Source organism: Carica papaya, chromosome 7, assembly GCF_054855325.1.
Source record: "Carica papaya isolate Zhongbai chromosome 7, ASM5485532v1, whole genome shotgun sequence".
NCBI classification, from domain to species: Eukaryota; Viridiplantae; Streptophyta; class Magnoliopsida; order Brassicales; family Caricaceae; genus Carica; species Carica papaya.
The window spans coordinates 20,362,906-20,378,384 of NC_142315.1; the positions used below are offsets into that span (position 1 = coordinate 20,362,906).

Genomic DNA, 15,479 nt, shown 5'->3' on the forward strand with positions numbered 1-15,479 from the left:
CTCTCTCAGTGGAAGTATATCACATATCCTCTTTCACATAAATGTGACAGGGGACAAATCTATCACCACTCCACTTGCTACCGAGCCAACACTTACAGTTCTATCCATAATTATTTTGACTGATCTTTCTGAATACAGAGCAGTTGTTGGAAGTTTTCAGTACTTGTGCCTCACTCACTTTGATATTACATATGTTGTTAATAAGTTGTCTCAATTCATACATCAACCTAATACTGATCATTGGAATGTTGTCAAGTGTTTACTTCGTTATCTTTCTAGTATAATTGATCATGGTCTTGCCCTACACTGTCATACATCTCTATCTCTTTATGCCTTCTCAGATGTTGACTGAGCTAGTAATAAGAAGGCCTACATCTCCACCAATGCTTATATTGTTTACCTTGCTCGCAAATCCTATATCCTGGTTCTCTAAAAAACAAGTTATAATTGTACAATCCTCCACTAAAGCTGAATGTTGTTCTGTTGTTGCTACAACTACTGAGTTGCATTGGATTTATTCTCTTCTAACTGAGCTTGACATTTATCTTCCTGCTGCTCCGATTATCTATTGTGACAATGTTGGTACAACTCATCTTTATTCCAATTATATCTTCCATTCACAGATAAATTATGTTGTGATTAATTATTATTTTATTCAGGATCAAGTCCAAAATAAAGCTTTACGTGTCACCCATGTGTCATCATAAGATCAATTAGCAGATGTCTTGACCAAACCTCTTCCACACACTCGCTTTCAACTTTTAAAAACCAAGATTGAACTCTCCACAAGAGCTCCATCTTGAGGGGCATATTAGAGGAATTAATTGTGTAATTACTATCAATCGAATTAAATCTCACAAATTAGATGTTTGATAGTCAATCAAATTAAATCCTACAAATAAGGTAATTGATTAGAATTAGAATATTTAATTGACCGTTAATTGAGATTGTACGTGTATATATACCTCATTTATATTCAATACAAAATCAAGCTATTATTTTCAATTTCATAATATTAAGTATTTTTTTATAATGACCAAAGTTAAATATGTAGTTTTTAAAATATAGTTTTGAATTTTATTAAAAATTTATATTTTCAATTTCAAAAGTCAATTTATTAAATACAAAATTTCTATTTTTTAAATAACAATATTTTTTTACTTATTTTTATCAAGTACCAATAATTTTTTTTTATTAAAAACACTTTTAATTAATAACATTTTTAAAATTTAAAACACAATTATAACACTTCAAACGCTTACATAGAACTCTATCATAAATCTCATTTGTTCCAACCTATTCTAATTATAATTGTCTTTTTCTTGGATACCAATAGTAGGTAGACTTTCAAGAGCTACAAAGTAGGTATATTTTCAAAAACCTTTCTACTTTTAGAGAAGCATGGTTAGAGGTAAAAGACCTTGAAAAACAAAAGAAGATTATTGGCAGATTTAGGTCAAGTCATCAATTGATTTAACGAAGATGGATATAAAGAGGAAAAGAGGATGATGAGGTTGTTGACTTATCTTGGCTAGTGGGTAGAGGAAATGTGAAGATGAAATAGATGGAAAGGAGAAGCATAAAGGTTGATGTGTAGCTACTTCAAACCAGATAAATGGTGGGGGGAAAAAAGAAAGATAAGAGGAAAAAAAAAAAAAAGAAGATGGAAGCATTATGGTGTAACTGACAATATTTTTTGACATCAAACATAGGATAAATATCTAAATATGATAATATAATAACCTGAACTCCAATGTCGGTGGGTACGGATACTACTATATAATTTTTAATTAATGGAATTAATAAATATCATATATGCAGCGGTACTATGTACTAATATAATTCTCTTGTAACAGAATAATTATTTATTTATATATATATGAGATACCATTAATTTATAATTCTAAAATAAAAACTAATAAGGTTTCTTCACAATCTTCTATTAATCTTTGATTTGTTTATCATCTTTTCTAATCTAAAACGGAAGTGAATTAAGATGAGTTTCACGAGCTCAGTAAGAAAATAATTTTATAATGGAAACTTACAATCATATATTTACACAATATATAAAATATAATAATATTTATAATTAAGAAACTATCAAACAAAATTTCATAATGAAAATATATAACAAAACAATTAATACACGAAACATATTTCAATCATCTCTCTATTTGTATAAATATATTATATATTATATCTCACAGTATGTACTGACGTAATACATATATGTAATAATATTACCATAGAAATAATTAGTTAAATTAATTTTTTTATATATATATTGAATATTAATTTAATATTTACATCTATTTTATCAAATAAACAACTTCTATTTTAGTTTACTCTATTCTTATAACATTTTGGTAATTTAAGTATCAATAAATATTTTAAACAGATATTCGATTTTTGTTTCTTCAAATAACAGTATTTAAAAACACTTGGAATTTGAGAAGCATTGATAGTAGTTTTTTTTTTTTTTTTTTTATTGATATTCATTTCCTAGAGTAGTCATAATGTGCTTCGAAAGTATACACAATTTGATAGACTTTATAAATATTTTAAAATTAATCAAAATCACATTTATAAAAAGCCTCAAAACTTTTGAACCATAACATTTACGGAGTCGGCAAACTCAACTGCATTGCTGAATCCATTTTTCCCAAAATCATGGAAAAATATTTTGACGTGGCACAATCTTGGCCTTTCAATCCTTTTATCGTGATGTAACAGTCTTGATTCGTCAGAAAAATTTGATCAGGCCGTCTGTTCAAATCCACCAATCGATGAAAAGCGCGGGCAGAAAAATGCCAATCACAATAATATCCCACCAACACCCATTAGTGGAAAAGCAACATCCCCAGTCTCACCTTCGTTTTTTACTGAGAAAGATTTCAAGGAAGAAAGGAAAGGAGGATTTTCTCGAGCTCTTCTTCGATGGCGCCCAGGAAACGGAAGGCCGACGAAGACAAAATGGAGCCGGAAGCCGCCGCGTCTGTTAGGGTGACTCGGAGCATGGCTAAAGCTAAGGGAGCACCTTCTAAGTCTACCGCGTCAACTAGGGAGTTACCCAAGCCCAGGAGTAAGAAAGCGAAAGCCGTGGAGAATGCTAAGGATACTGGTGAATCCGCAAAGGAGGTTGGTCCTGATAGGTCAAAGAATAAGACTATTGTGGTTGAGCATTGGTGAGTTTTATTTACATTTCTCTCAAAAGTGGATGAAAATTGCATATGGTGAACTACTTTTGACTGCTCGTGTTCCTTGTTAACCTGGTTTCTTGTTAAGATTCCTTCAAATGCAAAATAGGCCTGAAAATCATCCAAGTGATTGCTTTATCTCTTTTCTGTTAGGTCAAATCTCTCTTTTTGACTGTTGTTTGCGCCTCAGCTTTCAGTTTGGCTCCCGAAAAAATAAAGCATCAAAATAGGCCTAACTTAGTCACGGTTTCGAGAATATAGAGGGAGATGTCTCTTAAACCGAAGTATGATTCTCGTACAAGGCTCGAGTTAACCTATTGGATTCTCTTTTATCTTTATTTTTAATTTTTTTATTCAGGATTTTGAGATTTAATTCCTTAGGACTCAGAATTTATTCTCATTTGTATCATTAGAAAAATTGTTTCTTGAGAAAATGGTGGTAGAAAGTGGGCAAGAATGTCTTGGCTTTTAGTTATTATTACTGTTTCTTCATGTAAACTTGTGAGTTAGGAATTTAAGCAATGATTGGAACAAATATGAATATGGGATTCTTGCTTGCTTGTTGAGAAATGCATGAAAGGGTTTGAATTTACTTTTTTTTTTCTTCTCTTTTGGTTAACTTCTGCTTGCTGCTACTTCTATTTTTCTACATTCCCAACAAAAGTACGTCATTTTCTTCTATCAATATCTTTTTAAAGTTTCTTTCTTTTGTTGTCATAGCACACAATGCAGGTCGTTCAAGACAAGGGCTCTTGACGTGAAAGGTGGTCTTGAGAAAGGAGTTCCTGAAATCAACGTGATACTGAATCCTGAAAAGGTATTTAGACACTAAGCCATGAATGTGAGATATTTGTGTGGCAAATGTTTGCTGTTGTGCTGTTGCTAGTAACTGGTTGTAGTTATTTTCTCTAAGCCCACAGGTATGTTTGGGAAAGCGAGGAGGGAATGGAATGGAATGAAAAATTGAGGGATAGGAATGTTAGACTCTCGTTTGGGATAGTATTAATTGATGTAATGGTATAGGCAGGAAGTGGAATCATTTTGGCCTTTCTCCCTTGAAGGCCAAAATCTTCAGGTAAAAACGTATGTAATGGGAATCAATGCAAAAATTAGTTTTAGAAAGTGACCAAATTACTTTTCTATAAATAATAGGGTTATTACTATCTTTTACTCGTCAATAATTTTATTTTTATTCCTCTTTCACCTCCTACCCAAACAAGGAGAAAAATTTTACATCTATTTGTATTACTATCTTATTCAAATAACATAAACAATTTATTACATCCCATTCTATTACTTAGCATTTAATCTTAGAAGATTAAATTCCACTTTTGCTCATCTAGGTTCTTGCTTGTGGTCTTTGCATTCTGATCTATCTAGTCATTCACGACCTTACTGGCACCCCCTTATGTCAATTTCTGGACTGCAGGATTTTTTGGGCTTTGTGTAATATCTATATGCATGGGTCACTGATGTGATATTGAATAGCTCAAATTTAGCTCCAATGATGCAATTCCACATCAAGGAGAGAGACATGCAACACGCACGAGCAAGTGCAAAGACGATGTGCACATACGCGGATGCAGACCCATGCACGCGTTATGTGCACGGGAAAAAGTAAATTCCTTCTCCCACAAGGATTCCTGCAGGTCCCATCCCAAACAGGCAAGCAAGTTCAAAATCCTTTTGTTTCCTAAATGGGATCGGTTCAAACGGGAAAGTGAGTTCTAGTTTCTTAAACTGGAACATTCAGAAGAGGAAAGTAACTTTATCCCTAACTACTTTTCTAAATGGGATTATTCCAAGGAATGGATTAAATTTATGCAAATGAAGTTTAAGGCCCAAGTGAGATTAATGAGTTTGAAGAATTGCAAGGAAGTGTAAGTGTTAGCCCAACCTGAGAGAGGACCAAACCTTAGTCTAAGTCAAGGAAGCACCAAGGGGAAAAAACCCGAGCCAAGCCGTGGGCTTGGAAGCCCATTGGGTGCGCACATGAAGGTCCATATGCGCGTGGTGAGCAGCTCGCAACCCAGCCATCCCGTCCGCGCACATACCAAGCACGCGCAGCCCGTGTGCATGTGCGGAGATGCCCAAGATGGAACCATGTGAGCGAGGGGAGATGTCACGTGCCACCAGCTCGCAACCCATGCGCTAGCAGTCTGTGGTCCACACACCCGCGCACCCACATCCTGAGACCCACACGCCCACATCCTGCAACCCACGCGCCATTGCTAGTTACCCACGCAGGCAGCTTCAAATTGAGTCCTTTTTGGACTTTCTTCTCTTATTTTTCAAGTCTCCAAGGATTCTAAGTTTTTCGCAAATTATCCTATGTGATTATTATGTTAAATTGGAGGAGGATTTCAACTCAAATTGGAAATCCAAGGAAGATCAAGCTATTTGAAGATTTGGCCAAGGAGAGAATATTCTTTTATGATTTAATTAGATTATTTTAATTATTTTAGATATTTTAATTATCTTAGGATAAGACTCCATTATTTTAATATTTTTGTATTTGTTTTATAATTAGATTAAGTTTAAGAGTTTGGATAAAAATTCTAAATCTTATTCTAGAATAGAATTAGAAAATAAATGTCGATATAAAGGCTTAAGTCCTTAGTTAGTAAGCATACATTTGAGAATTAATAAAATTAAGATTTGTGCTTTCTTCAGGAATTAGCTTTGATTAATTTTCTTAACATCTTCAAGTTCTTTGAAATTAAGGAGCTTTCTGAAGTCTTGTTAAGTTGAGAAGTTGAGATTGACTTATCGTATAAGCCGTGTTGTCTTTCTTTTCCTCATTTTAATTTTTCTAATTCTTATTTTTGCATTCTATATAGTTGGGTGTAGATTCAAGTAGGCAGGGGTTTATTTAGGCGGTTAAGTTTTTGATTGCATGTTTAGTTGAAGTTTCGACAGTCAAAACGATCTTGTTCATATTCTCCCGCGTCATCTAATAATAGAGTGCAGTGCGACCCACATCAATTAGTCATGTACAACATAATGTTGTGTAATACCAATAGTGCTGAGTTGTATGCATCCAAATTCTTCTTATGGTTGATGGCGCTTCATTTTATTATACTAAATGGTATTGTTTTCTGTCTTCTGAACAAAACGATGCTACTGAATGCAGTCTTCTTCTAGCTGTGCACTTAAAAACTTTTTCAAACGCCAAAGAAGTTTTTGGATGTCATTTTGTTTCTTAATAAAAATTTTAGGCTTATGTTCAAAAACTATTTAGGGTGTAATAAAAGGAGATATAAAATAAAAAATTCAACTAAGGACAAATTGGTAAAAGCGTAGAGTTAGTTAGGATTGGGGTTGACAAACCCTAACTAGCTCATTAGTTCATCCTGCAACCGGCACCCTGGTCATCATCATCTCATCCTGTGGTCGATGCCAAGCTCACCGCGTGATTCCGGCAAGCATGATTCCAGCCACTAAGGACATTTTCTTTACTGCTTTTAGACCTATAAAATGCTCTTTTTCATTGTTCTGTAATCATCAAATTAGAATTAATAAAATTTACCTCTATCTTTATGTTCAATCTAATGTTGGGGATGTTACAAAAACTTGGTCTAAAGGGAAGACCGCGATCGCTAAACCGGAGAATCCCAAAATAATCACCGCAAAGGAGGTCGACCTGAAACTCTTTGCGTTTATAGATGAAATGAATGAATTCTGCCAAGAAATGCATCGACAACTTAACTTGATCCTAAACCTGCTCAATGACAGCTTTGCTGATTGGGCAGAAGCAAGCTCGACGCATTAACGACCAAGACTCTCGAAAACTGAGACCTCCTACCTCCCCAGTGTGGTGCGACCTCAGAGCCAAGAAAACAAGGCTTAGGGTATTTTATACCCGGTTCAGCCCCATTAAACCGAACCCAACCAGATGAAGAAACGGATCTGGATGAACTGGTCCAAATTGGTCCGACCCAAACCAGTCCAACACTGACCCAAACTAGGCTTACCAGAAATTGCCCAATAGAGCCCATAGATCGAATCGAAACGCCCACGATCGTGAACCGACCCGTTCTGATCTATAATTTCTCACTTCCTAAAATGAAAATTCCTCTTTTTAAAGAGGTAAATCTCTATAGGTGGATTCGAAAATGTAAAAAATATTTTGTAATTCACAACACTCTTGACGAGTAAGAGATGGAGATTGCGTTGCTATATTTAAGAGAAAGTCACCGATATATGGTACCACGGGTGGCTAGCCAAAGTTAATACCCTGAATTGGGAATATTTTGTGGAAGAATTCTGTTGGCAACTCAGATGACCTTCACGGAAAGATTTCATAGAGGAGTTCATCAAACTATACCAAATATGTACTGTTCTTAAGTATGTCGAATAATTTGAATATTTATGTTCTCTCATAAATACAGATAACCCTACACTTTCATAGAGGTTTTACAAATCCACCTTTACCAGTAGTGTTAGATTGCAGCTACAACCCACCATAAGACTCAAGCTGCAAACGCTGAATTAAGTATTTGAGCAGACCTTACTGCAGAAACAATCAGTAATAGAGCTATCTCTGAATCCCTATCTTTCCAGCAATGATGCTTCATTATTAGCAAAAGATTGATATAATAATAGACCCCCCAGGAGCAAAAGAAAGGGAGTAGAACCTAGAAGATCAGCGACCTGTTACAAATATAGAGATAAGTATTTCCCAGGACATCATTGTGTAAATAAAACAGTAATGATCATGAAGAAATTGTTATGGAAGAAATTCTCGAAGAAAAAATTTCTACAATTCAACCTTGCGGACAAGATATCTGATACTCAAGGGGAAGGCATTGTTAGGAAACTATTTAGGGTGTAATAAAAAGTGAGTAAAATAAGAAATTTACGAAAGGGCAAAATGTTAAAAGCATAGGGCCAGATAGGGTTAGGGTTGACAAACCCTAACCAGCTCATTAGTTCATCCTGCAGCTAGCGGCTTGGTCATCATCATCTCATCTCGCGGTCAATGCCAAGCTCATCGTGTGATTGCGGCAAGCATGATTCCAGCCACTGAGGACGTTTTCTTTATTGCTTTTAGGCCTATAAAAAGCCCTTTTTCGTTATTCTGTAATCATCGAATCAGAATCAATAAAATTTACCTCTATCTTTATCTTCAATATTCTTCTTCGTCTTCTCTACTTCTTCTTCTTCTTTATTATGTCACATATCATAGCCATGTCCAAGGCTTTTGATAGTTTAGTTGCATCTTAGGTTATGCTTCGCACTTGGTTGGCAAGGTTGTACATTGCAATGACCAAGCATTTTACTTGGCCAAAGGAGGAAGGGGTTGAGTTGGCAAGTAGTTTAAGTAAACTTAAAAGCACAAGGGCAGAAATCTTCACTTAAAAATAGAGACTAACAGTGATAATCCACTAGAAAGTAACTGAGTAGAGAATTCTGGTTGCATGCATATGTAAACTGTTGTAAGTCATTCAGCTATCTGATATTGCTCTAATACCTGTTGAAAGGGATTGATGTTTCTTTCTCTTAGTTGTCTCAACCCGTTGGTAATAAGTAGCAGACACTGTGATATTTAATTCTGCATCTATGCCAAGATATAGGGGGCCTAACAAGGCATAGATGAGTGAAATGCCAATTTACTCTTTAACAAGATTGCCAGCTAAAGTCTATCTATTCTACCTAAGATATTTTGTATTTATTCCACTGTGAACAGTTTTCTATTTAGGATTCTATTTACTATTGTTTATATTGTTTTGTTAAGCTGATCTAACGCATATACATTCTTTTGAAAGCCGAGAAGAGGTTGCTTCGAGATACGGGAGGAAGGTGGCAAGACATTCATCAGTCTCTTGGTAAAAGTTACTTATATTTCTTGTAAAAAGAGCATAAATTGCTTCAGTTATTGTCACTGAAATTAAATTTGTTGAAATTCTTCTTCCAATATCCAGCAATTACAGTGCACTTTACACTTGGAAATTAGAAATAACCAAAAAGTTTATTCCCTGCTTTCAAGCAACCAAAGAAATCTTGGTTATTTCCTAGGATCAAGTGACCACGGGAAAGAAGGAAACTTACTTGCATTATAACAAGTTACGGTCTGGCATAATCAAACATATAGTTGCTTTTCATAATTATTTTATAGGACCTTTTTCAGGTTTAGAAAACACGAATCCTGATTTGATTATCTAGTATTGGAGACTAAACTGAATTACTTTGGTGGACTGGAGTACACAAATTTCCTTTGTATTGCTTTTGTAGTTGTCTTGATTTGTAAAGCCTCAGAGACCTTTTGAAATCATTTGATGACCAAATTTCTTAGACATATTACAAATTGAAAATGTTAGATATTCTATTAAATTGCTACTCAAAAGATTTGCTTGTCATATTGGCTTCAGTTGATGTTCAAATTTCTTAGACATATTACAAATTGAAAATGTTAGATATTCTATTAAATTACTACTCAAAAGATTTGGTTGTCATATTGGCTTCAGTTGATGTTCAAATTTCTTAGGCATATTGCAAATTGAAAATGTTAGATATTCTATTAAATTACTAGTCAAAAGATTTGGTTTTCATATTGGCTCTGGTCTAATTCGTGTCTTCTTACAGAATATGAAGAGACCATTTGAGCCAATGAAGAAACTTGACATGGAGAAAGTTGTCTCTGACATTATTAAGGAGATCAAATGATTAAGGCAATCTTTGCATGTGTATTCTTGTTCAATCATGGGAAGTTTTTTGTGTACTGTCCAAATTTAACCAAGTTAGTCAGGCTTTTGTGGTAGAAATTCGGGCTGCTAGGACAGATTCCTGTAATTGGTTACTTTTAGTGCATTATTTCTTTATTTTTCTAATCTCTGGTAGGACTGATTACTGTTGTAGGTTTCTTATGGTTTATATTTCTGAAATTTTTCTGATATGGCCAAGATGAACTTCAATAGTTCGTGAGTTCATAGAAGATTTTGCGTACTGCCATGGCAGTGCTTGTTTTTTCTCTTAAAACAAACTGGCTAGCCCTAGTTAGTTTCTGAGTTCATTTTGGTAGATGTTCAAGTTACTCATCATTCTGTTGGAGCCGCTAATGGTTGGAATTTTGAGTAAAATGCAGTGGACATTGTGGTTTATTAAATATTTTATATGCCACAGTTTTTTTTGGCAATTGAAAAACAACTTGAAATATGAAGCGGCATTCCTTTTGTTATTTCTTCATTTAGATTGAATGCATTCTCAGGTTCTATGCGCTAATTATCGGGGAGAAATTTGGTTTGAATAATGTTGGGATTTTCTAAAGTCTCTTGCATCATGATTGAGAACTCTTTGCATGCTGTATAACGCTTGTTACCGAGGAGAATTTGGGTTTCTCATTGGAATATATACTCCAGGGTGATAACTATTGATATGATTTGCCCAATTCTATTATAAGGTGATTAAATTTGGGTTATGTCTGGTACATCAGGTTTATTATAATGTTAGTAAGGTAGAAGGAAAACTTTTGTACTTACCTCTTTTAATATCATTTTAAGTTTAATTGTTAACTTTTTTATTTCAAATATAGTTGTTGCTACTATGTATTATCTAGGAAATTGGCAAGTGTTGAACTTCATAGGGATTTTATCTATCATTTAGGAAGATGATAAGTGATCAACATTATTTATAGATATTGTATCTATTATCTAGGATTATAATAAATAAGAATTTGTGTTGGCATTTTTGTTGTAATTTGTTTATTTAAAGGTTGTCCAGTCGGTTAAAAAATTTAGATTAGAAACTTGGGTTAATATTTATTTTATCTTCTCTTCTCTCTTTAATTTATTATTATTATTTTTTCTTCTTAAGTTTTAATATCGGTATCAAAACATTTTTTTAAAAGTAAAAAATAATAGTTTTATACAGTAAACAATAAATGACTTAGTGAAAATTTTGTACAATCAGCAATTCCATGGTTTGATGGTTATCATAACTATTGGAGTATACTGATAGAAAAGTTCAAAGAGTATTGGACTGTGGTTATTTTTGTATTAGTAGAAACAATAGATGCTATGTTGACGAACGTTTAGAAAACAAACCTAAAAACACAGAAGTTATACGATCTTAAAGTAAAAAATTATCATTTCCTGACTATTAATTGCTCAATTTTATAAACTATTCTTTGCAAAAATATTTCAAAGCAAATATGGGACTCTATGAAGAGAAAGTATTAGGGAATAACAAAAGCAAAATGAGCAGAGCTAGAATATCAAACTAACTCTTTGTACTGATTTTGAAATTTTATATATGAAGTCAAGAGTTCAATTCCATATTATTTCTCAAGAATCGTGATAATTATAAATAAGATGTAGATTTATAGTAAAAAATTAGATGATGTTACTATTGTTGAAAATATTTTTCATTCTATGTTAACACAATTTAATTATGTGTCTGTTCAATTAAAGAATTTAAAGACACCAATGAACTTTCGATTGATGAATTATAGAGTTTTTTTAGTAATTCACAATTAGAAAATGAAATGATAAACAAAAAGGAGCAGACTCTACATGTCTTGTATGATAATTAGTCTATAACATCAAAAAGAGATAGTCAAGGAAACAAAATGTGTAGTTTAGTGATAATGGTAAAAATTCGCATTAGAATATGAAGATAATTAATATTCTCATGCTTAGGAAGAAGATATCATAACGATAATCATTTAGCTCATACAAAGCCAAAGTTAACAAAAAAACCTAAAATTGAATGCTGCAAATATCACAGATATGTCCATTATAAATTAGAATATCGAACTAACTAAAATAAAGATTGTGGAAAAAGACAAATTTTGTATAAAGAAAAAAAGAAGAAATCTCTTTGTTACTGACTTGCTAAATAAAGAAACGGGTAAAAGATGAAACTCACAAGAATTTGTGATATTTAGGTACTGGATACAACAATCATATTTGTGGAAATAAATTAGCATTCTCCACTTTAGATGGCTCATATCACGATTCAGTAAAGTTTAGAGACAACTATAAAGTCTCAATCATGAAAAAATGACAAATAATAATTTGAACAAAAAAGAATGTTACTCAAACAATTTTTAATGTTCTTTGTGTTCTAGATTTGAATATTAATCTTCAAATAACTACAAGGGGTATGAGATTCTCATTAAAAATGGAGTATGTCGGATTCAAGATGATAATTTGAGACTAATTGCTCAAGTTAAAATGACTGCTAAAATGATGTTTCTTCTCTATCTTAATAACATATAGTAATTATGTTTCATATTAAAGTAAGAAGATGAAGCTTGATTGTGGCATTTTCGTTATGGGCATCTTAATTTTGGTGGATTAAGGAATTGACAATAAAAGAATATGGTAACAAGTCTTCTTCAAATTTCACCTCCCTCATAAATATGTGAAGAGTGTGTTGTTAGTAAATAGTATTGCAACTTATTTCCACAAGAAAAATTATGGAGAGCAGAGAAGGCATTAAAACTCATTTATTTTGACATTTATGGACCCATAACACCATCTTTAAATGGAGGTAAAAGTTATATAATTATTTGTGTTGATGATTATACTTGAAAAATCTTAGTATATTTCTTACAGGAGAAATTTGAAGTCTTTGAAGATTTTAGAAGCTTTAAAGCCGATGTTGAAAAAGAGATTGACAATTCAATAAAAGTTTTTCACTCAAATATTGGAGAAAAATATAACTCACAAAAATTTGTAAATTTTAGTGAATTTCATGGAATAAAAAAGCAACTTACAGTAATTACTTGCGCTAACAAAACAGAGTTTATGAAAGGAAAAAACACTATTATGAATATGGTGCGGAGTTTAGTGAAAAGCAAGGGAATCCTAAGAAGTTTTTAACCTAAAGTAGTCAACACGTGTATTCACATTTGATGGGTGTCAAATTTACTAAAAATAAATTTATAATTAACTAATAAAAAAATATTGTAGTCGTAGTAAGAATGGTCGAATTCATAAAGAATTAAAAATCAATTTTCTTTATTGACCAACGAATAAAAAGCAAATAATGTTTTCTAGAATTCAATACGCAAAATATAAAATAAATAATGAGCATAATAATGTTAGACAAACTCTTGACTGCAAATAGACTAAAGCAATTATAAAAATGATTCCTACTTAATGAAATAGCTAACTCTAGTAATGTAATTGATCATAGATGTAAGGATTCATTTTACCCAAAAGATGACAAATTAATTATAGTTATCAGAAACGTTCTAACAACCAATCTTTCTTTATTCCTAAACTAATCAGAAAAAGTTTGTTAGTTGGTGCTTCGCTGTCAAGCAGTCATTAGAATGTCCACATGATTTAACTTGTCAACGGCCTTGAAAGTTAAAAGAACCTGATTCAAGTTGCTGGATTCATTCGCGTGAACCAGTCAACTAGATCACTTACCGCTTCAATGAGACACTGATCGCCACTAGGTGTTGGAACCACTCAAACAATTACGGATTTGAGGGGTTCGACTAGCTCCTTGCTATTTTTCTTATGTTCAATGGGTCATATATTCAAACGGATTCAAACCAACAAATATATATATAAATACAGGAAATAAATAAATACCAACTCTAAAATAAAACTCAAATTAATTCAAGTAGATCTCATAAATCATTGATAAAGTTTGCTAGATCTACCAATTAGGAGAAAAAAGTGAGTTAGCCACTTATGGTGAGCTTTTCAATACAAAAAACTTCTTGGAGAGTAAAGAGAAAAAGAAAGACGAAGAAGAAATCACAAAAGCAGCATAAGTTGTTGTGTGTCGAGTTGGGAAAAAGAGAGGTCCCCCTTTTTTACTCATCACAGCTCGCCTTTTATCCTTCAAAAGGGCTAGGGTTTCTCTCATCTCCCGATTTGCAATCTTCCCTTAACTTTTGACACATCTTTAGCTTTTCAGATTGATCTCCATGGTTTTATGTTCGCAAATTTAGGCCTGAATAGGATATGTTTTTAAATTTTAAACGTGTGTTTTTTTCCTTTTTAAATTGACTGTTGTACATGGCCCGTAGCCTTGTTTGAGGCTAAATTGTCTGGAGTATAACACAAGCCTTGCCCAAGGCTTGTTTATGTGCTAATGATCCACTTCATGAATTTTTCCTCTCTTCGTGCTATATTTTTCCATTTTGCCCTAATATCTTGCACTGCAACAAAACATAGAAGATAAGTTAGATTGGATGACGTACCGTCAAGTTCAACAACCCAAAAGTTGGTGATAATGAAGTTGTTTTCAGGTATTATCAAACTCCCCCACACTTATCATGTGTTTGCCCTCAAGTACGACATAGTGCACTCCACGAATCCCCATTCCTTCACCTTCAACTCACTTACTTCTAATCATTTCATCACAACCTGTATGTTACATCTCAACTCTCAAGTTACTAAAATAACCATTGGCCATTAATTTCTAAATTTGAGTTTCATGGACCCACACCCATAAATAATCATTTTGACAACGTACGAACACGACATAGGAGAGTATTATAATTTTTCCTTATAAAAATAGGTCAAGAGGAACAACCAACAGATAGTAAAACAAGTACTGAACTTGTCTAGATATAAAGGTTTCATGCAATCGGTTCATAGAGAAAATATAAAACTTATATGTAACTTACTTGAACACTTATTGCTTGCTTGAAATGTCACCAACATTTTAATGCGAGAACAAACAATTATGATGAATGGCCCCAATTATTCAGTTAGTCATAGTTTCAAGTGGTTACTAATGTTATTCATAATGCTTAGAGATGTCACTAACCTTTGGACGCGAGTACAAATAATTCTGATGAATGATCCCGGTTACTCAGTTAGAGCTTATTTGGAGTGATTAGAGGAGTAGATTATTATGCATGCTCACTTTTTCTCTTTTAAAAAAAAAATGAACTCCATAATTCTAAACATACAAATCCAAATAGGTTGTAGTAGGGTTCTTTTTTAGATATTGGCATTCCCTCAAAGATGAGAATAATTCAATTTTGAACAAGCAATACTCAAACATGTCATGTTGGAAATACATCGCCAAGGGTAACTATTCCAATGTGGGAAGATGAAAAAAACTACAGTTCCTAGTGGATGGTCATACGTGCAATTTGAATTTTGAGTTGCCCCATCTGAGTTGTTAAAAGATGGTAGGGAGTCAAGAATTGCCCAGCATGGGTTTTTAAAAATTTTTTTTGCCTACAATGCAGAATGCGGCTTCCCCCACACTTAAATCACACATTATCCCCAATGTGATGTAAAAAATGGAAAAGAAAATTAAGGGATAGAGTACTCCCTTGGCTTCATTTCTTGGATGTGGTGTGTA

The 15,479-nt window shown here is 33.2% G+C and overlaps 1 protein-coding gene across 1 annotated transcript; it reads left to right on the plus strand.

Moving 5' to 3' along the window:
• Window positions 1-2,819: 2,819 nt before the first annotated feature.
• Window positions 2,820-10,113, plus strand: LOC110826351 (selenium binding protein). The gene is made up of 4 exons (XM_022056975.2): window positions 2,820-3,185; window positions 3,918-4,014; window positions 8,966-9,025; window positions 9,783-10,113. The coding sequence occupies exons 1-4, from the start codon at window positions 2,938-2,940 to the stop codon at window positions 9,861-9,863; spliced, it is 486 nt and encodes a 161-aa protein (XP_021912667.1). The 5' UTR covers window positions 2,820-2,937; the 3' UTR covers window positions 9,864-10,113.
• The last annotated feature ends 5,366 nt before the right edge of the window (window positions 10,114-15,479 follow it).